Source organism: Heliconius melpomene, chromosome 2 (genome assembly GCF_056956725.1).
Source record: "Heliconius melpomene rosina isolate 202511_hmr_F chromosome 2, ASM5695672v1, whole genome shotgun sequence".
NCBI lineage: Eukaryota > Metazoa > Arthropoda > Insecta > Lepidoptera > Nymphalidae > Heliconius > Heliconius melpomene.
The window spans coordinates 3,192,333-3,214,944 of record NC_140390.1 but is presented as its reverse complement, the minus strand read 5'-3'; the positions used below and the strand labels follow the sequence as shown (position 1 = coordinate 3,214,944).

The following is a 22,612-nucleotide window of genomic DNA, read 5'->3' as shown; positions in this document are numbered from 1 at the left end:
GATATAAAAATATATCGGATATTTTTATGTCCATTACCGAAAAGGAAACGGATATATAATATATCGGTCTTTTTTTATTCACCTCCTTATCCCAGATCCGAAACTATTAAAAGACATCGCGATTATTAGTTTAGTCATCCGCCCGGAAGCAAAGGAAATAATATCACGATTATCAGAGTACTAAAACACATAAAAACACAATCCAAGGCCTTCATTATCAAAACATCCTTTATCAGAGAAGTGTAACGAACTTTACACTAATTTATATAAAGAGGAGACATTTTTTAATTCTTAGCCATATTGTCTCGTAACTTCAATTTGCTTGAACGTTTTCCTTTGCAATTTCTTTATTAAAAATATATTGAGAACTCCAAAAGAAATGAATTTTCTCAAAACATATTTATTTTTGATATTCGCTTCTGGTTATTTTTGTTTGCCTGTTGAAGATGAAGATGCTATAGTTATAACTAACGAAATAGATAATATGATAGATGAGGGTGATATCGATCTTTCTGGCTTAGAACCACAGGCTTTTGGAATTCCAAAAAATGAAAGTGGTAAGAATTCCTATCATATTTTCACTTTAGAAAGATTCCTTCAGTTCCACTTCTCAATATCAGCTTCACGTTTTATACCGCACACAGCAGGGTAGGCAGAGGGAACCTAGTGTTGAGATACTCCGTTCCCCACTTTCTGCGGAATTCTGGAGGAATTGAGTATTAAGTGGCAGAATTCAACGCTACTCAATAGCTTACTCCCTTACTCTAAATGGAATTACATAATCTAATTACTGACACTCGTATTTTTATGAAAAAGACATTAAAATTTATAAAACTTTATTTATAGGGGATGCACTAGCTACATGGACAGAATCATCATTGATGAATCCAGAAGAAATGGGAGGTTATGCTGAGGGTGATATATTGATACCACAGTACGGTCGTAATGGCATTCGTGATCAGGCCGCTCGGTGGCCCAAAGGAATCATACCTTATCTTATAGACTCTAGATTCAGTAAGTAAAGCAATGTTTTACATAAGAACAATTAAAAGTATTAAGAAATAGGTAAGTCTTCATAAAAAAAATGATTTAAAAATCACATTTCACAGAGTTTTATAATGGTAATCTTCTCTTCTTTTGATAATTTTAAGTTAAAATGCAGTTTCCCGCTGTATCTGCACACATCAGGGTAGGCAGAAGGAACCTAGTGTTAAGAAACTCCGTTACCTACTTTCTGCTAAATTCTGGAGGCGGCAAGAGTGGCAGAAAGCCGCGCTAGCTTCGACACCACAGCGAAGGAATGGAAATATAAATTTAAATAAATGTGTCATCTCCTCGAGTCGGAGAGAGAGGGAGAGTCGGTTTTACAGTAACACTTTGTGCCCCTGCGCCACAACTGGCCTCGGTCTATTAAAATTATTTTATTTTAGAGCAAGAACAGAGAGATACGATAATGAAGGCAATAGCTGATTACCACAGATTGACTTGCCTACGGTTTGTCCCATACAACGGACAACAGGACTACATTGTCATAACCAGTGCAAACACTGGTTGCTGGTCGAGCGTTGGAAAACTTGGTACATTACTGTCATTTATTAATCTGTCATTTATAAAAATGTCTTCTTAATTTATATAGGCTGGAATTGTCAGCACCACTTTAAATGAAACCACAGTTTTAACTACTCTATATAATTCAGAAAAAAAATCCCAAGAATGAAAAAGTTATTTTTTCAAACAAAATAAATAATAAAATTATCGTTTTAAAATAAAACGCCATTTGTAAAGTATAATATAAACACGCACACACTTACCTGTCAAAGCGGCAACGTCGCATACGTGTGTGTGCGTCACACGAAATACAGGATAGATAAAAATCGTGAAATGAAAAAAAATCCTACGTCCAAACTGTTGAGGTACCTTGGTTAATTTCTTTAGTTCTGGGTTTGAAATATTTTACCCTATATGCAATTTCAGTAAAAGGAGCGCTGCCTCTTCCACCTCGTTTATTTACTTCTATACTAATAAAGCTAGAGTTTGAGTGTACTCGCTATCCTCAGAAAGTACTAGTTTGATTCCGATTCAAACTATCAAAAAAAAAACAGCTTCACGCTTTATCCCGCACACAGCGGTCTAGGCAGAGGGAAACTAGTGTTAAGCCACTCCGTTATCAACTTTCGAATTGAATTCGAAATCGAATCGAATAGCTATAGAATATTCTTTATTATAGGTGGTCGTCAAGAAGTTAACCTGCAGGCACCTGGTTGTGTCAGTAAGAAAGGTACTGCTCTTCACGAACTGCTGCACGCAATTGGATTCATGCATGAACAAAGTCGTCCTGATAGAGACGATCATATAAGAATATATTATAATAATATTAAGAGCGGTAAGTATTAATTAATTATTATTTTTGTCGTAATTAGTAGTTCTTTAGAGAACCTAGTGTTAAGACACTCCGTTCCCCACTTTCTGCCGAATTTTGAAGGCATTGCGTGTTGAGTTTCAGAACTCAACGCCGCGCTTTGCCTCGACACTAGAGCGAAGAAATGAAAATATAAACGTAAATAAATATTTCACTTCCTCGAGTGGGGATGGAACCCACATTTATTTTTTACACAGTTATAGCTCTTTGGCTGAACACAATAGTTCACTTTATCAGACATTTTTAGTGTTTATGTTTTTATTTAGTGTTTTTTGTTCTCCTTAAATGTTTCGAAATTTGTCATTACCATTATTACAAACTCTCTCTCTCTATTTTTAATATTTTTTATCTAATTTAATCGTCGATTCACCTATGTAGGTTCCGAGAACAACTTTAAAAAAGCAGACACGAAACGTTCCAATGACTTCGGCGTCTCCTACGATTTTAATAGTGTAATGCATTACTCTGAGTATGCTTTCTCCAAGAACTCGCGAAAAACTATAGAACCCAAGGTAATATATTCTTTTTTTTTTCAAAGACAAATAAAATAATTATTTACAGTGTTTGGATATAAACGATGCTGCAAGTTCGATTTCTACCTATTTGAATCATAATTAAACTGTTTACTTTCTCTATATATAAACTTTTATTATACAAGGGTATAAATTTTACATTTTAAATATAAATTGTTATAAAAAATACATTTAAAAATGTAAGAAAATACTCTTCCGAGGATGGGACAAGGATTCAAGCCATCGGTGGTGATGAGAGAGGAACCTCCTCACAATACGCTCCATCTCAAGTAAAACTGGCTTCTGCATCCAAAATAATATATCATATTTATTATTTATTATCGTGGCGTTAAGTTCCGCCATTCAATATGAGCAACGTTTTTGAAATTTTGCCAATAAATTTCATTGATAACAAGTACTAAGTGAAAGTAGTATGAAAATATGTTGGAGGCGGCCACTAGTAGTATATTGAAGGAAATCTACCATTTTTTTCACATACATGTCCTGTCAACTGTCACTTTGTTGTAGATCAACGGCGTCACGCTCGGCCAACGAGAGGGACTTAGTAGGGGGGACGTGAGGAAAATAAATTTAATGTACAACTGTAAAAAAGAGTAAGTATAACAAAATCGTAAGAAGAATTTGAATTAAATATCAATATATCTATACTAATATAATAAAGCGGAAGAGTTTGTTTGTTTGTTTGTTTGTTTGTTTGTTTGAACGCTAAGATCTCTGGATCTACTGGTCTGATTTACTTTGTTTTTGTTTTGTATGAAAGCTGCATTCTTCAGAATGCAGCTTTCATTCAGAATATGTGTAATGTTATATTATATAGCCTATAGCACATAGGCTATATAATATAACATTACACATATATACTAATATATTTTAAAGTACTTTCTAATTTGACATGCAATTTATTCTGCCATGTTAATAACAATCGTCGCGTCGCTACGCAACCGTTACCGCGACATTTTGATTGAAATTATAGTTTACTGTATAACATTCTAATAAATAATTAAGGAGATGTCACTGATTCGAAATGATCTAGCCTTCGGGCGGCATAGTATGAGTATGACCGACTCGAAATTATTCTTATAGTTCAAGCAGGCGTAGCCGCGTCCGGGTCCACTAGTTTATATATAAGATGCAAAAAAAAATTACATTTATATTTTTTTTCGATTTATTTTACTATTATCCCGCATAAAGGAAAGAAAAGAAAGACAGGAAGGGCACCTGAGAACGCAGTGTTCAGACACTCCGTTTCTATTAAGATACTTAAGTACCCCACTAATTTCAACTGAATTCTGGAGGCATTGTGTGTTGAGTGGCGGAACACAACGCCGCGATTTTGCCTCGTTACCAGAGCAAAGAAATTAAATAATTTAAATATTTTATTACTTCAAGTGGGAGTTAAACCCCCCCTTTTACAAGCAACGCCCCCCTGCGCCACGACGGCCTCAATTCATATAATTTCACTTTTTATAATTTACAGGGAACCTCAGACTGGTTGGGTAGGATCGATTTGGCAAAGTTTGTTTGGTGATAAGAAAAATGGAGCCTAATATATAAGTAATACTGAAAAAATGAAGAAAAATTAGATCTTAAAAAAATTTGAGCTAGTCTGCGTATTAACAATATTTTTATATCATGACAACATAATTATGTTTTATATCATAGTGCTGTTATACTATAATTTATAAAAGTATCTAAAAATAAAGGTAAATGATCGAAGCCAAGTTCCTTTTATTTATTCTTATTTAAACTATGTTACTCTAGTGAAACTTATAAAATAATGTTTTTCTTCATATAGAAATATTTCCATGTAAATATTATGATGTATTTTAAATGAAATTCTTTAACAAACAGATCTGTCCATATTTATTATGTTTTGGATATAAGATCTTTGAGCATTTTAAATTAAATTCTTTAACCGAAGTAATATTTAGTAGGTACCGTATGTATACATATTTAGAATCACGACATTTATGTGGTTGCTCTGGTAATGAGGCAAAGCGTGGCAATCTACACGCAATGCCTCTAGAAATCGGCGGAAAGTAGGGTAGAGAAGTGTCTTAATGGGAACGGAGTCTCTTAATACTTGGTTTCCAGGTTTCCTTTGCCAACCTTGCAGATCCTATGTGGAGGATACAGCGTAAGCTTTAAAATGCATTAATAAATACGTATGATTTAGAATTAACTGGTAAAGTATAGAGGTAAAAATCAATCAATTCCTTAAAAACAATAAAAGATTAATATATTTTTAGATATTGCAATATTATTGTATTGTTTTTTTTTATTATATCTTTGTATATATACACTAATACAAACATTGATATAAAAATATTAATCCATTAGTGGGTGGCTCAGCGCGGTCATTGTACATCGTGTATGGAAAATGTTTTTTCAATCATTTAGAACTTTTCATTTCATTAATTTCTATTGTAGTTTCCAATAAACATTTTAAATACTGATAGGATCTCTCACATTTACATTTTTCAGCTGAAATATAATTATTATTAGAACAAAATATACATAATACTCTTCTAGTTTTATTTTTTTTATTATCATATACTTTAAAAGTCTCATTTTATTATAACCTGTGTGAGTTCGAATATGTAAGACATCCCATTCCCAACTTTCCGCCCAATCGTTAAAACAAAGCTTGTCTAAATTATGTCTTCGAGAGCAAAAAAATAAAAATAATTTAAATAAAAGATTTAAGATTGCCCTGAGTAAGAATCAAACCCATTATCATCGCGTTTATAGGCAACGTTACACATCTGCGCCACGGCTGCGTTAAACGCCCATAAATTATTTATAAGCTAAGATTTCTGATTCGATTGCCTCGACGGGTGAAAGTGAAGTCATTTATTGGTTATTGTACTACGTAATATATTATATTATATTTTCTGTTCTTCGCTCTGATATCAAGGCAAAGCGCGGCGTTGTGTTCCGCCACTAATATGCAATGCCTCCAGAATTCGGCGGAAAAAGAGGAATGGAGAGTCTTAATAGCTGATTTATTTATATAATTAATTATATATTGTACTACATATAAAAGCTAAAATCTTACGTCTATCAGAACAAGCTGTTGCCATTTTAATAATATCGTTTTGGGATGTATCTCGAATTTGCGAAAATACTTCTGCGGTGCGAGTCACATTGAACTGACTGTCGCCTGACACAATATCACTCTTCTCCAAAACGCAACGTACAAAACACTACGTAAAAAGAAAAAGATAGATTAAAGAAATATATTAAGATTATTTTCACAATATTCACTAATCCTTAGGAGAAATATAAATACCTTAGGTGTTTTATCAGTTTCATCGGGAAAGCTTCCGCTCTTGTTTAAACTTTCCAAGTAAGCTGTAAGATGATAGAGTGATATAAAATAAAGTAAACTATAATTTCACAGTAATTAAATTTAAAACCTGCACCTCAAAAGGAAAAAACAGAATCCTTATAGGATCACGCAAATCACGAGTGCAGACTCAACAGATGGGCTGTAATTTAGTTCAATCCGGTTTTTTCCAAAAAAAAACCCTAATTCTTTAATATCTGCTGAACCACAGAAAATCGTTGAACATACATGGGACTGAAATCGATAGGTACTAAGGTACCCTATTACTAGTACCGTTAATCCATCTATCGAGTTACATTCTGTATAATATTTAATAAAACTATGTCATTTACTAACTAAAGAACAACTTACACATTTCAATCCGGAACGTATCATTGCAATCCACCATCACGGACATAACATCAAAATTACTCCTAGCGTCATCATCTTCCATGGTGGTAGCCATTGTCGTGGTGGTGACGTCGTCAGTGCTCATCCTGTTTCCCACACTGCTCCCACATTGTGCAACTGAAAATGTAAGGAGAGCTAACGTTATGGTGAATATGATTTTCATGTTCAAATGATAGTACTCTTGTTAATTTTCCGATTTGAGGTATCAGTATTTATATTTTTATGGACGTACAGACGTTCTTAACATTTTTTTGCTTATATGGCAAGAGAGTATTTTTTTTTTGCGCCACGACTGGTCTAACATATATTTTGAAACAAAAACTGTTAAATATCTTTTCCAGAGGGATCCACGATGGAGGCTTGCTCGCAACGACCCCTGTCAGCCTTTTTAAGGCCAGAAACATTCCATCCGCTACGTACATCTATGGTTTGGGAGTGTCAGGGACGTTCTAAGTACGACTGACTAAAGTAATATATCTAGGAAGTATGTTCAGTAGAGACGGAAGATCCGAAATGGATGGAAAGGCGTATTGCTGCCGGTAACAAAGTTAATGGTGCCTTAGCTGCAGTGATGATTCGGCGAAACGTCAGCACAGATCAATTTTTGGTCGTACACAATGCAGTGCTGGTATCCAAACGTGGGCATTACAGGAGAAGAATGAAAGATTGATGAATATTGTTAAAATGTGATCTCTTCGGGGATTTTGGGGAGTCAGTTTAGTTGATAGAATCCACAATGAAGAATGACAACTAGTGAGGATGTTACGTAGCTTGAGCACTTCGAACAAAAGAGTCTTGAAAGATGAAGAAAGTGAGCGGTAAGAGAGGTAGGGGGAGACCACGGTTATATATCGGAGGAATCATTAAAAATACCCCCCGAGGGCATGTAGAAAGAGGTTGGTGGTAGTGGACGAGGCGAATGAGGTATGCAGAGGCCGTAGTATTTGGCGCTCCGCTCTCTCTAACTACCCCGCTAAGGATACAGTGTGCAGCTAAGTAAGTAATATTTTTTCCTAGAAATGTTTTTTATTTCTGATCTAACACGGAAGTAGTTAGCAGAAGCAGTTTATAAAAGTGCCTAATTCTATCATTTGATCCATTTTGAGCCAACTTTTGTAATTGTGTATGTTCAATTAGAACGTTATTATTTATGTATGTATTTATATTCGAGAAATCTTAATTATTAACGATACGCAGTTTTATTTACTGAAACAATTTATGATAATTTGAGAGCAATCTGTAATAGAAAATTACAATCATCTAAGTTTTAAATTGATGGTATCTATTCATGTTTTTAAATTAGACTTAAACTGCGAAAATGCAATCTAATTATGTATTTTAATGTGCACTGCTATTATACTGTTTCAAAGTACGGTACTTATAAATGCATTTTTGTTCATAAATATAACTGATTCGTATTTTTGTACTTTAATAGTGAAGACCTAAATAAGCCTTGTATTTGACAAAAGTGAGTTCTTACTTTTATATTTTCTAAAGGCGTATATTGTATTAAATGATGTAAGTGTAGCACTAAGAATAAATTTTATGGAGCAACTATTTCTTTGAAAGGTCATAGTTGAGATATCGCCAATGTATCATGGGTATCAGCCCATCAAGAGTGATGCCAGAGGATCGTATGCTCTGTGAGGATCCCACAACGCCACGTCTTGATGGCTATAATAGTAGGTTAGGAATTAGGGATCTCTCATTGTCCAGTATGATGGGGTCCACGCTGGATAGTGAGAGGAATTGGTCTTCAAATACGTATTGAAGGAGACCGTGAAGCGGGAGCATGAGTCCAGCGTGAACATAAATTCACTGCGCCGGAGGCTAGGGTAGGAGACGGCCGGCTCCTACTTCCCTTACCCTAGAGGAGCTACTGCGGGCGGGTCGGGGCGATCTTGCGAAGGTGACTGCGAAAGAAAAATACTTTCTACGAAACGTATAAAAAATTGATCGAAGCCCGATTTGAGCCCGCACCTCTTAGAAACCGCCCAAGCGCTCTGCCCACTAAGACATACGTTGGGCTCTATTACTGTTCCTAAACCACCCTTAATTATTATTTTGTAAATATATTCAATGTTAAGTCGCGCCATTTTTACTGTCTTATATTGTCATGATCATCCTGTAGAGTCATTATCATAGTTGTTATATAGTTTTCGGAAGTTGTTATATTTACATATCTTATCTAAGGATACTAAAATCAACAATACCTGTTTCTTGACAAGTGACACTATTTTAAAACATTGCTTACAGTATAATAGTTTGAACCTAAAAGTGAATGTAAGGAATATGAAAAAAATAATATTTTTGCTTTTATTAAATGTTTTGAGTTTGACTGTTAATAGTCAAGGTAAAAATATTTAAATTTTAAATATAAAGGTAAAAATAAACACTTAATTAAAATATATTTAATGTGAAATTACTACTTTGTTTTACAGAAGAAAATGAAGAAGAAGAAAGAGATATGTTCTACTTTGGTGAAGAATATATCAACGTATTTAGAACTATTCCGGCGCTTTTCGAATATTTAGTAAATATTCTTAAAGAGCATCCAGAAATATTAGAAAGAGACGACATAACGACTTTTACTGATGATACTACAGATATTGAGGAAAACAAGTTAAATTCGGATAATGACAGTTGCTGTGAAAACATTGATAGTGCTTTAAATAGTGAAAATGAAGATAATTTGATAAAAATAATACAATATAGCAAAGCTTTCATCGCGCCCGTAGCCTCGGCATTTTATCTGACTCCAGAAGAAGTCATGGAACAAGTACTGATTGTTGAACAGCAACTAGACGAATATAATCGTAAAAATTAAAAATTGTGTCCAAAATTTATAATGTTACAATTATTTTATTAAAAATAAAATTAAATAAAAACTTATTGAAATTACATTCGTTGTATGTTTTATTTTATTCATTCTCTGAAAACTTTTTTTAAGGGGTCAAAAGCCGAATGGCAGAACCTTTAAAGATTCGATTTATTTTGAAACTATTGTTGAAACTTAGGTAGTTGGTAAATAGATGTAATGTAGGTAAATACCTACTATAATAAATAAATTGGATACATCAAACTGAAATAAGAATAAAACCAAAAAATATATATATATATACGGGTTGTTTTTAAATAGTTTTTTTAAAGGTGACATTAAGTTTTTTATATCACAAATAATCGTTCGAAAATATGGACATCCAAAAAGATAAAATGAGTGCGTTTTATTCTTTCTAACTTTTTTAAAAAACATAGTAAAAAATATTTTCATTACGATAAAAAAAAATTTAAAAAGTTTTTTTTAAACTATTAACAAGGAGAGTAGTAGAGTTTATAATTATTTAGTAGTATAAATAACTAATATAAATTAAAAAGTATAATAAACTATTGCCATAACAACAACACACTGTCAAAAAGCTATCAGATCTTATGTAAAAAATAAAAAGTTAAATCAGCTTCACGCTGTATCCCGCACACAGCAGGGTAGGCAGAGTAAAGTTAGGGTTAGTACATAGAGTATAGAGCTGGAAACTTGGCTCTACTTAAAATCTGATTCGGCTAAGATTCGGCAGAAAGTGGGGAACGTAGTGTTTTAACGCTAGATTACCAGGTTACCCCCTTGCAGTGTATGCGTAAAAAAATTAAGTATAAAAAAACAACCTGTATGTTAGTAAAATTTTCATAATTATAATTTTTACATGAAATATAATTAGCCTAGTATTTAAATGAAGGCCTGATAAAAAGAAACACGATTGCAAATAGTGCCTATTAGAGTTTTTGAAATTGCAATTTTGGCACGCGTAAAGATATTTAGGATAAAATGCATCATATAATATTAATTTTGATTTTGGTTTCAAATTGTCTTTCTTTAAATCCGTATAAAATACAGAATGAGTTGACTGATTATAAATCTTCGTTTCTGGAGACATCTTCAGCAAATGCTAATGAAGTTAATAAAGAAAATACTGTAGGAAATTCAAAATTTAAAACATTTTTAAATATAAAGGAAGATAATTCAAACGCAGTTGCAGAAGAAAACAGAATAAGATCGAAAAGGCAAATTCCAGGAGCTCAGGATACTAAAATGATGATTGGAACATTTCAAGCGATGCTTCGGCCGATGACTGCTGACGGCAATATTTTGGACACGATTAAAAATTCACAAAATACTACAGAGGATGATGTGGAATAATATTATTTAAAATGTCAATTAAATTACGTTAATATATTAAAAAAATTATAAAACTGTTTTCAGCGATAATAGCTTTTCGTTTACAATTGATACTTTCTTTATAAAATTTATAAATTATGAAATATCTTCCTATAATTACCTTCTAAGTTTACAAGAGCATAAGTATAATGTGAAACAAATAAAATAAATGTAATGATAGTAAGTAAATATTGTTATTTAATAATGTCAGGCGTTTTTGAACTTTTTCGAATATCTAAAATACTGCGGGACTATGTTAAAATCTTGTTGGTAGTGAAAAGTTAAATAGGAATCGGACCAGTTAAGAATAAATTAGGGTTGACGCAAGTTGGTACGCATTCCCGTACAAAAATGGGAGAAAAAAGTTTGTAGGTATTTTTTCTCTGAAATGGGTACTGATCTATCGGTGGGCGAGTCCGATTCGCACTGAACCGGTTTTTTAACTTATATTGCATATATTCCAATTCCTATCTAATCTAATTCTTATTTTAGCCTATAGCCGAGTAGGCAGAGAAAAGTATCTAGCCCTCCGTTCTTTAACTGATAGAACTCAACACCAAGTTTAGTGTTGCTTGAACGGGAAAGTGAGAATAATTAATTCTCCCAAATAGGGATCGAAATTAGAACAATCGTGTTTGTCCTCCAGACACGGTCCTGTCTGAAATGCAAATATCTACGGCTCGATTTCCAGTCGGGGGAATGAAATATTTTCACTTCTTCGCTGTTGTAACAAAACAAAACGTGTATATACGTATAATTAGCCTTACTTTGAGGCCAGTTGTGGCGCAGGGGCACAAACTGTGACTGTTCGATTCCCATTCGAGTAAGTGGGTTTAATTAGAGGTAGTAGTCTGGTGAAGCTGATTCATAGTCTTTTAAGATTGCTATCAAACAAACAATCTTTACTAAACAGTTCAGAACTTCTGCTATAAATATCATCATTATTGAAAATATAAGGAGAAAAGAGAGATATAGTAAATAAAATATCTGAACCAAATAAAATACAAGTAATATATGAATATTGGGATTCTAATGAGCGTATAGTAGAAGGCTGTGTGATTTTATAAAATAGACTAAATATTTCAAAGTTAGATAAACATTTACATGTGACAGCTAGAAATATTTACCCAACATCGTTCATGTTATATTAAAAACAATACAATGTTTTTGTTTTTATTCGAATTTGATGGCATTGAAAAGATATCAAGCGTAGCGCTATGTTTATATTTTAATATTTATTTAATCAATGATAAAGAAACAATTTAAGTAGATCCTGTCTAGATAAACAGAAAATATTAGAGCGTTTATTTATTAATGTTGCTATCCATTTGTCATAGTTAAGCATTCGGATCGTTTAGGGCGAAGTAAAATCCAGTTTAAGTTAGACATGATGCAGCCAAGACGTGCCCTAAATTTTGTGTTGCGGATGTCTCGGTGGGCTGGTGTAGCCCCTATAACTGATTCCAAAACTGGATTTCGTATTTCTCGTCCTTTGACGTTTTATAGTTATCTTCTTGTTACAGCTATAAGTAAATACTTAGCTACTTTTGAAATAACTCTTTATTGTAACTAGGTCTATTGCTTTAAAATATATTACAAATATTTTGAGAAATCTTTTTTGAGGCCCTCGTGGCGCAGGGGCACGAGGGTGTGGCTTTAACGCAACGTTTGTGAGCTTGATCTCTCACTCTAGAGAATAAATGAATATTTCTTAATATTGGCACCAAGACAAAAAGCCCGGCGTTGAATTCCGCTACTCAACACCTCGAAAAATTCGGCGGAAAGTGGGACGGAATGACACTTAACACTAGATTCTCTGTGCCGATCCTTCTGTATGCGGGATAAAGCGTAAAGCTGATTTTATTTTCGTATGTTATTATAAAAAAATACCTTAAAATGTAAACACCTAATAATATAAATTTATTTTGATCTCATTTGGATAATGGTATGGTATTACAAGCACATATCTATGAGCTCTTACTAATAGCCTAGGCTTTCATATTCATCACATACTTTGATCCTTATAACCTTTTGATAATGAAAAGTAACTAAAAATATATAATATTTCAGATTGTGTGGTACTTTCTGGATTCGCACTGGACCTCCTGACTGAACCCGCGAGGTCATTACGCGTCCGCACCCCAACATCTCGCGTGATCTGGGTGGTGAATTTGACTATAATAATATTCATTGCTAGTGTCGCCGTCTACAGGGCCCCGGCACGTCTGACGTGTGTAATTCGTTGTCTAAATGAAATTGAGAAGGTTAATATATACATTATATTTAGTTTTTTTTCGAATCTTTAGTGTGGTGTTGGAGCTACGGGCCAGTACAGTTATTTTTTTTATGGGAGGCTAAGCTGGATGATCTCTGACCTTTGCTTCGTCATCTTTTTAGGAATGACAGAGATACAGACTTCCGCTTGTATTCTTTATTATCTTTTTCTTTCTTATTCTTTATTATCCGCTTATATTCAAAGTAGGGGGCCGCGGACATTCTTGTGAAGGTTTGCGTCCTCTCGCGTCAAACTGAGCATGGGCTGCAGTGAACCTTTATATCCTGTTAGTCAGCATCATTTATGCTGATAGTAACTGGTATATGGCATACTATGAATTATGTTAGATCAAAGGGGAACGAAGTGTCTTTACAGAAGGTTCCCTCTGCTTACCCTAATGTGTGCGGGATATAACGTAAATCTGATTTACATATTAGACATATTATAAAATTAAATGCACAAATAAATATTAAAGTGGTTTATTTCTAACAAACTGTCGGTTTATTAACATTGTTAAATGTGTTTCAGATGAAAATTTTCATTGGGGTTAAGATTGAAAACGATTCTGGAGAGAAGTATAAAATATTGACGGTAATACTAACTTGTGTTGGTTTGTGGATTTTAATATGTTTTGACCTTTGTGGTTATGCATTGGAAGCTATTGCTCATGGTAGAGAAGGTAAATAAAGAATAGAAATATGTTGAAATAAAGAGAGATATTTATTTAAATAAAGAGGTCATTGTGGCGAAGCGACACAGCACGTGACTGTAAAAGCGACAGTTCTTAATTCGATTTCTATTCAAAGAGAAGTAGAAATAAATTACATATATTTAACTAAAATAAAATGTATGCAGATGACAAAAGTATCATATTTTCATTGTCTTTGTGATTACTTTATGAGATACTTAATAATTTTACAGATTTTTCGTATACTTTTAAATAATTTAATTTTATATATTATTTATAATTTTATTTTATATTCTAGTACGCACGTTGCTAATGTACTCGTTTCTATTCTATGAGTACTTCTTGGTCCTGTTAAGTCAACTTCAATTCATGCTAATTGCATTTTATCTCCAGTCCGCGTTAAAACTTTTGAATCTTGGACTAGAAAACCTATCTTCTAATCAAGGTATGCAGTTTAATTATATATATACTTTTTTAGCTTTACGCTGTATCCTGAATGTAGTAGGGTAGGCAGAGGGAACCTTATTTATATTGGGAGGGAACCTTATTTATATATTTATATTGGGAGTATTAAGACACTCCTCTTCCTAGTTTGCGCCAATTTCTGGAGGCATTACGTGAGAGGTGCAACTCAACGAGAGAGAAGAAATGTAAATATTATTAATATATGTAAATTCTTATATTCAAAAAGTAAGACATAAAACTCAATATAAAAAAATATGTATAGCATATTCTTTAGCATAAACTTTTATAAATAAACAGTTAAATAATTATTTTTTTACCTTATATATTACTTTATATATAAACTTTATCTTATAGATAAAAACGTGATAAATGTAAGCCCAAACTTGAAACGTAATCTCGATGAAAAAATAGAAACGATTAAAGTTAAATATCCTAAAACTATCAATTATGTTATTGACTCTTTAGGTATCGATAATAAATGTAATGGTAAGTACATACTTCCTATATATTTATACTTCCTAATATATACTTCTAAATGTTTTAATGACTATAAATGTAGGGAGGCCATTGTGGCGTAGCAGCACGTGTGGCTGTCACGGCCAGTGGCGTAGCTAGGGGGGTGCGAGCGGGGCGGTCGCACCGGGCATCAAAAATAAGGGGCATCAAAGTCGATGATCAGTTTGTTTTTCTTTGTTTTTTAGACCTTAGACCATTTTAAAGGGCATCAAGTCCTCTAAGCCGCACCGGGCATCAAAAGGAAAGGGGCATCAAAGTCGACGATCACTTTGTTTTTTTTTTTAGAACTCATCAACAGGAAAGGGGCATCAAGTCCCCCAAACCGCACCGGGCAGCAAATACCCTAGCTACGCCACTGGTCACGGCAGATTTGATTTACAGTCAAATGAATTAATTATTATTAATTTCTTCGTGGTAAGAAGGCTCAAAGGCCACCACTCAACACGCAACGCCTCTTTTCCCTTCTTGCTAAGTGAAATATTATAGAAATTTCATAGAAATAAATAATTAAAACTTGAAATTTAGCAAAAATTCACCTGCAGTACATGCAAAGGAAAATATCCGCAAATTGGTAATTTGTATTTATGTAACATATAAAAGTTACTACAATCTTATAATTATAATTTATTCCATATAAAATGAAAATCAGCCTTTTTAAAAAAATCATATAAAATTGACAATTTAAAATTATCATATTTACCGTTGACTTTTGATAAGTACTTATAAAAATTGGTTTAATCCTATAATTAGTGCTTGGGCCAACGAGTTCGACTTGCAATTGACTTGCTTGTTTTTGTATTGTAGAAATAAGACTCATTTGTAATCTTTATATATATATATATATATATATATATATATATAGATTATTAAACCATATATTAAATATTTCAGATAACTCGAAGCAATCTCGTCTGGGCGATAAGCGAACAGTAAGCGATTTCGCTATCGCCTACGGTTGGATCTGCGACATTTTCCGAGATATTGATAAGGAACATGGGTTTCTGCTATTGCTAAACTTAGCTTCGTTCTTTCTACAATTAGTAATTACACCGTACTACCTGATAACAGATTTATGTATGGTACAATAACGAATAATATACATATATTCGTTATTTTTACATTTTCTGTAATAATTAAGTAATTTTCATGTAAAAATTTATATAAAAATTTTACAGGAAAGGAATTTAAGGTTCATTAGAAAAATATGAAAATTATTATATAAAGGAAAATAGTACTTTAGCAATTATTTTTAAATTAATGTTGTTTGAGACCAGTCACTCACACAGGGGCACGAGTGTGTGCCCATGAAAGGAGCAACAGATTGTGAGTGAGTTGGATTCCCACTCAAGGAGATCAAATATTTAATAATTTCATTTCTTTGCTCTAGTGTCAAGGCAAAGCGAGGCGTTGTTCTCCAGGATCTTAGTGACGATATTTGTATTTATCCTATATATTTTCTTTTATAGATACGTCACCTCAACAGAGCCTTGTATTAAACTTATTACTACAAATAGGCTGGGGTATCTTCCATATAGTGTGTATGATGTTGGTAGTGGAGCCGTGCTTTCAGATGCAAAAGGAGGTATGGAATGTACTTAAAAAAATATTTAAAAAAAAAGTTTCCAAAAATATCCTGAACTGATAAGATTGCTTTCAAATATTCACAATCAGGGACGTCAATTTATGCTTAACGTTAATTAAGAGCTAAATAATGGACAACGGCTTTGGCGCCAGAGCGAAGAAAGAAAATATTAAGAAGCAATAATTCATTCACTAGTTTGGGTATCGAACCTACAATCATTAACCACGTTTACATTCGCACAATTGTGCCTTATTCCACGAGTTTCCTCAACTGTCATGCTATGCCACCAGATATTTAATAATAATAAGAGCTTATTTTATATCCTTTAAGATGGATAAGACAAGGTTACTTGCCTCTTACCTGATGCGTCATGCGAGCGTCACGGCTCCTATGATTATAGAATTAGATCTCTTCACCAAGCAACTTCTTTTGGATCGCCCCACGTACTCGCCCTTGGGGGTGTGCACCTTGTCAAGACCATTGACGGTTACGGTTTGTATATATTTTATTGAAAAATGTACAGGTGGAATTGTCAGCACCAAAGTTTTAACTACTCTATAAAAGCCTAATATAATTCAGAAACAAATTAAGAATATATTTTTTCAAACCAAATAAATAATAAAATTATCGTTTTAAAATAAAACACCATTTGTAAAGTATAACATAAACACGCGTGTGCGTGTTTATGTTATTCCCATTTTTTTCTTTTTTTAGTTCAAACAGTATCTACCTACAAAAAAATATCTATTTTTGTTTTTATGTCAATATACAGGGTGGAAGAAGCAGCGCTCCTTTTACTGAAACTGCATATAGGGTAAAATATTTCAAACCCAGGGCTAAAGAAATTAATCAAGGTACCTCAAAAGTTTGGACGTAGGATTTTTTTTTCATTTCACGTTTTTATCCATACCTGTATTTCGTGTGACGCACACATACGTGTGCCACGTTGCCGCTTTGACAGGTAAGTGTGTACTTACCAGGTACGTACCAGAACTAAAAAAAGAAAATAATGGGAATAACATACATCCATTTATAAGTAAGATGTTTTTTGCATGATTAGCGAAATTGTGTCATAAGGTTCTACGATCAAGTTAGGCACCTTGGCTATGTATATTTTTAACATACTAAAGATATAAAAATATTATAGCAAAAGTATAAAAAATTGAAAATACCCAGTCTTGGAGCTGAATATTTTTACCTCGTTCACTGCAGGGTAGGCAAAGGTAACCTAGTATTAAGAAACTCCGTTCCCCATTTTCCTCCGAGTTCTAGAGGCGATAAGTGTTGAGTGACGCAAGTCAACGACTCGCTTTGCTTCAGCAGCAGTGCGAATAAACGAAAATATGAAATAATTCATTTCCTCGAGTGGGAATCGACCCCACCGCGCGTCGCGTTGACAGTCGCTCGCTTGTGCCCCTGCGCCGCCCACGACTAACCTAACACATTTTTATACATTTTTGTTCCAGATAATTGGATCGGTCACTACATATTTAGTTATAATTTTTCAATTCCGTACTGATGAATCTTAAGACATGTGATTTTGGAACAAAAAAGAATATTATTACTTGAACGAAGTAGAAGAGCGTGTACTCTATTTACTTGACAACTTTGGCTGCAGACTACAGTTAATCAATGTTTCAATCAAAAAATGGAAAATTTCAATTAAAAAAAAAATACAAAAAGTGTATTTGATTTCTAATACGTTCCAGAACTAGTATCCTCAAGAATAATTACAAATATCTAAAATTTATTTAGTTGTATAGTTGACAGTGTTAAATCAATTTTAATTAATATTGTTTTATCATAATAAAATAAATAAATAAAACCAAGTTAAAGTTGGTAACTTCTATCCTTGCTGTCATCAGTTTTACCACTCCACACGCAATTTCTCGAAAATTCAGCGGTAAGTGGAGAACGGACACTACGTTTCTCCTGCCTACTCTGACATATGCAGGAAGCAGCATGCAGCTAAAAAATATCGTTTAAGTGCGACTCGGACTCGCCTACCGAGGGTTGCGTACCAATTTTAAAATTGTAGGCGTAATATTAATTATAAAAGTTAAAAGACAAAGTTTGCACGCGTCTATAGGCTCTCATTTTGTATGAAAAGAAGTACAAATACCTAACATAGTTTTCTATGAAATAGCTGTAAATTTTCACTTTTCATTTGAAAATCTTTTCTTTCTGTATTTATACTGCAAGTTTTCACTTCGTGCCAAATTTCACAACAGTTATGAAGAAAGAAGTTCATGAGAAATTCTCTTATCTTAAATAATTTTTTATTCAAAACTTTTATAAATGTAAAAATATTTATGTTCATGAATATTACATAGCTTCATCGTCATATTGCATTCTTATCATCATTCTTAACAATAACATAATAAAATGATTTAACCTTAATGAAAAGTACATCAAAATTTTGGATATTTGACTAGTTGTTAGCATTACTTTTTAGATTAAATTATATAAAAGAAATGTTAGGAGAAAATAGTGTACATATCTACTTATTTCAAGAAATATAATAGTAAAATTATGTAGAAATAAACAAGTAACTTTTTTTAAAAATCATTCTTTTAATATTTTTTACTTAATTATACATAAAATTTATTGTTCTTCGTTCAAATTAGCAGTTTCTGCAATCCATTCATAGTGATAAGCCACACTGACAGAGACCCCTGGGAAGTATGGTTGCGCACAGCTATGTCCCCTAGTAATTATTGAAACAACCTTTGAATTATGTATCAAAGGACCACCTGGGTCACCTCCGCAGGTACCTCTTCCTCCTATATCTAGAATACCAGCGCAAATAATGTCGGGAGTTACAGGTGGTATATTTTCGAATTCCGGAATCGTTCTTAAATAAGCATAACGTGAAGCACAAATATTGTGATTTATAACGTTTATGTGAACCCTTTGAAGCGTCGTAGGTCGAACAGCATCAAACTGAAAGAGACAACTTATTTAATTATTATTTTCAGCTATACGCTGTATTCCGCAAATAGTAGGCAAAGTGAACCTAGTAAATCATATAAAATGGCTTATTTTCACGAGTGGGAATCGAACCCACAACCTATCACGCTTACAGTCGACAACGACTGGCCTCAGAATTAAACATGTTTATTAAAACCACGTATAAAATTGGTAAATTATTAATAAAAAAATGATGAATTAATTATACAATGGTGGTATGATATTATAAAATAGGGCGATTATTATATATTTTTGGAAAATAATAGAATGTTTATATTGAATTTAACCAGTGTACATACCCTAAGTGTACCAAATCCTACAGCGGTTACGACGTCATTATCAGCTACCACAGAGCCAGGTACGGCAAGTGTCGCGATTCCCACTGTGTTGGAGAGGACAAGAGGTGATGCAATTTTCACTACCGCAATATCATTGTGAATAGCTGGAGCTATATGTTCAGGATGAATGATAAATGCATCAATAGAATAGTGTACGCCGCCACCGTTGACGAACGATGAGCCCACTCGTATCCTCCAAGCACTAATATCTGAGTGCCTACAACAAGAAATAAATTGTAACCTTTTAATTTTTATTTTAATATTTAAAATAGATATAGATATAAAAAAATGTTATTTTCTTATTTAATAATACACTTGTGGAAATATAGAAAAGTATACTAACATGAAGCAACGTGCTGCAGTCAATGCAGCGCGAGTAGAGATCAAGGTTGAGCCACATAATATTTCATATTGGGACCAACTTCTGACCACCATCTGGGACATGAATGGATATTCATTGATTATTACCCCAACACCACCTACAATTCTTTGTGCACTCTCTTCACTCTTCCAAAACTCATGTTGAGGAGCCGCTGTGGATTTTAATGTTTAATATAATAACTATGATTACGGTGATTCACAAAAATATATAACTGAATTTAATGTTAGGATAAAATATCGTGTTTGTCTTTTATTTAATTTACAGTATTATTTTAAAATTTAAAATATTATTTAATTTAATGAGCCTACTTGCTTTTGATTATATATTGTATAATACTCATTTTTATATTGTACAATACTTAATTTAGATGTCGTCATGGCGGAAAGCCACAAACGTACGACTGTCAGTGCGGCGGTTGTCAGTACAATTCCTGTTCGGGGTAGTGAAGTATTTAATATTTTAATTTCCTAATTCTGGTAACGAGGCTAAGACATAGTAATTGAAGTCTTCATCTTCCCGTTAAGTAGAGAGAGAGCTCAATAAATAAAATTTAATGCTAATTAAATAATCTAAGCACTTTATAGGACACATATATTAAAGAACATTTTTTTCTTACCGAGAGCGGCTCCTACTAGTGCCAGCACAATAACCACGCGCATGTTTACGAATTCAAATCCAATTGGGATTTTTATTTTTATAATAAGTTCTTATCATATGTTATTAGGGTAATCACTGGTAAGCCCTAGCCGAATTATATCCAAAGACCAATTATCTCACTTTTATCTAATCTTCCGTTTAATATCTAAATCTAGTTTCCATCCATCTTCTTGCTTTAAGTACACATTTGTTGGTTTAAAATCTATTGTGTTTTAATAGAAAGATGAAGATGAAGATAGAAAGGGGTACAAGCGAATATGGGAGTGAAATATTAACTATTTTCATTTCTTCGCTCTTCCTAGTTATTCACAAACTCAAGTTTTACTTAAGTAGCTAATCATGTTATATGAAATGAACTAAAAATATATAAGTTTGTTATAATTTTTTTCTATGAAATAACTATAATTTTTCACTTTTCGTATTTTTTCCTTCATTTATATTGTAAATTCACACTTGGTGCCGAATTTTATAATTGTAGTTCCGTTACAGCAAACTATACATAAACGCTCGTATCTTTACAGCAAGGTAGGCAGAGGGAACCTAGGGAAGTGTTAAGACTCTCTGTTCCCCATTTTCTGCCCAACTCTGAAGGCGCTGTGGAGTGACGGAACTCATCACCGTGCTTTGCCTCGATACTAAAGCGAATGAAAATGAAAATGTAAATTTAAATAAATATTTCCTTAAAAACAGATGGCGATAGAACCCACAACCAGTCGATTTAGCAGCACACTTGGCCCTGCGCTACGACTGGCCTCTACAAAAAAACCTCTTCTGAACTTACTTACAAAAAACCAGAAATATACGCATTTACCCGCGAATAATATTCACTTACCTTTACTGGTGGACTTATACGCCAACGTTATATTCGGGCAACAAAATTATCTATGTTCTAAATGACATAAATGCTTTTTATCTTTTTATTTCTTAGTGGTTTTTCCACTTTTATTAAATCAGGGCAAAATGTTTAAGCTGTCATTGTTTTTAAGAAATAATCAAAATGAATGATTCAAGTGTTGACACTTAAACTATATTATATACCTAAGCGACTCTTTAACAAAATATACCGACTTTTAAATCGTTTGATAGAAAAGACTTAAAAATGAGGACAAAGTAACTGTAGGGTTTAGAAAATTATGAAACGAGTTCAAAAGACGGAAGGAAATCCACCGATTCTAAAATATAGGATTTTAAAATATAGTTAAAATGTAATTCTTAGTTGTATAATACACAACGCTCATAATTATTTTTTTATTAAATAATCTATTATATTAAATTGATAAGATTGGATATTCTGTTGCTAAGTTTCTGGAAATGAAAGATAACGTTAAATATATTAAACTAAAGGACGCGCGCAGCTTCGCCCGCTTATGCCATGCCATGAAACACGTGTTCAATGAAATATTTTAAAGAGTCTGAATTTCAAATTTTATAAAAATCGGTGGCGATATAAAAAAAATCAATACAAACTTTTAACCCCTATTTCATCCCTTTAGGGTTTTTTCAAAATCCCTTCTTAGTGGATGTCCAGATAACGAAACAAACAAATTTCACGTTTCTACCATCAGCGGTTATGCGGTTACCTCAGTCAGTGAGAACTTGTCCTTTTATATATACAGGTGGAAGAGGCAGCGCTCCTTTTACTGAAACTGCATAAAGGCAAACTGCATAAATATTTCAAACCCAGAGCTAAAGAAATTAATCAAGGTACCTCAACTTTTGGGACGTAGGATTTTTTTTTCATTTTACAATTTTTATCCATACCTGTATTTCGGGTGTAGCACACATACATACTTTGACAGGTAAGTGTGTGCGTGTTTATGTTATACTGTACAAATGGT

General features: G+C 33.1%; 5 protein-coding genes across 7 annotated transcripts; 3 read left to right on the top strand and 2 right to left on the bottom strand.

The window, feature by feature from the left end:
• Nucleotides 1–317: 317 nt before the first annotated feature.
• On the top strand, nt 318–4,848 carry LOC146540378 (hatching enzyme 1.2-like). The gene is made up of 7 exons (XM_085206642.1): nt 318–557; nt 847–1,014; nt 1,431–1,577; nt 2,228–2,383; nt 2,798–2,931; nt 3,460–3,545; nt 4,430–4,848. Exons 1-7 carry the CDS (start codon nt 380–382, stop codon nt 4,497–4,499), a joined length of 939 nt encoding a protein of 312 aa, XP_085062768.1. The 5' UTR covers nt 318–379; the 3' UTR covers nt 4,500–4,848.
• Nucleotides 4,849–5,169: 321 nt separating this feature from the next.
• Obp84a (Odorant-binding protein 84a) lies at nt 5,170–6,888 on the bottom strand. Its single transcript, XM_085206704.1, has 4 exons — nt 6,653–6,888; nt 6,245–6,306; nt 6,011–6,158; nt 5,170–5,436 (listed from the first exon to the last, which is right to left on the bottom strand). Exons 1-4 carry the CDS (start codon nt 6,852–6,854, stop codon nt 5,345–5,347), a joined length of 504 nt encoding a protein of 167 aa, XP_085062830.1. The 5' UTR covers nt 6,855–6,888; the 3' UTR covers nt 5,170–5,344.
• A 1,193-nt stretch (nt 6,889–8,081) lies between these two features.
• LOC146540376 (uncharacterized) lies at nt 8,082–9,594 on the top strand. 3 transcript variants are annotated; one of them, XM_085206727.1, is made up of 2 exons: nt 8,082–8,159; nt 9,133–9,594. In XM_085206727.1, the coding sequence occupies exon 2, from the start codon at nt 9,159–9,161 to the stop codon at nt 9,516–9,518; it is 360 nt and encodes a 119-aa protein (XP_085062853.1). In that variant the 5' UTR covers nt 8,082–8,159; nt 9,133–9,158; the 3' UTR covers nt 9,519–9,594. The 3 variants fall into 3 exon arrangements, with proteins under 3 accessions (XP_085062853.1, XP_085062863.1, XP_085062849.1); XM_085206737.1 differs by having other exon boundaries at nt 8,145–8,209; XM_085206723.1 differs by lacking the exon at nt 8,082–8,159 and adding an exon at nt 8,944–9,044.
• Nucleotides 9,595–12,288: 2,694 nt separating this feature from the next.
• On the top strand, nt 12,289–18,142 carry LOC146540375 (uncharacterized). The gene is made up of 7 exons (XM_085205053.1): nt 12,289–12,379; nt 12,972–13,187; nt 14,684–14,815; nt 15,737–15,919; nt 16,312–16,427; nt 16,758–16,919; nt 18,137–18,142. The coding sequence occupies exons 1-7, from the start codon at nt 12,289–12,291 to the stop codon at nt 18,140–18,142; spliced, it is 906 nt and encodes a 301-aa protein (XP_085061179.1).
• An 853-nt stretch (nt 18,143–18,995) lies between these two features.
• On the bottom strand, nt 18,996–20,837 carry LOC146540374 (trypsin CFT-1-like). The gene is made up of 4 exons (XM_085201357.1): nt 20,734–20,837; nt 20,079–20,268; nt 19,697–19,952; nt 18,996–19,370 (listed from the first exon to the last, which is right to left on the bottom strand). Exons 1-4 carry the CDS (start codon nt 20,774–20,776, stop codon nt 19,032–19,034), a joined length of 828 nt encoding a protein of 275 aa, XP_085057483.1. The 5' UTR covers nt 20,777–20,837; the 3' UTR covers nt 18,996–19,031.
• Nucleotides 20,838–22,612: the final 1,775 nt, after the last annotated feature.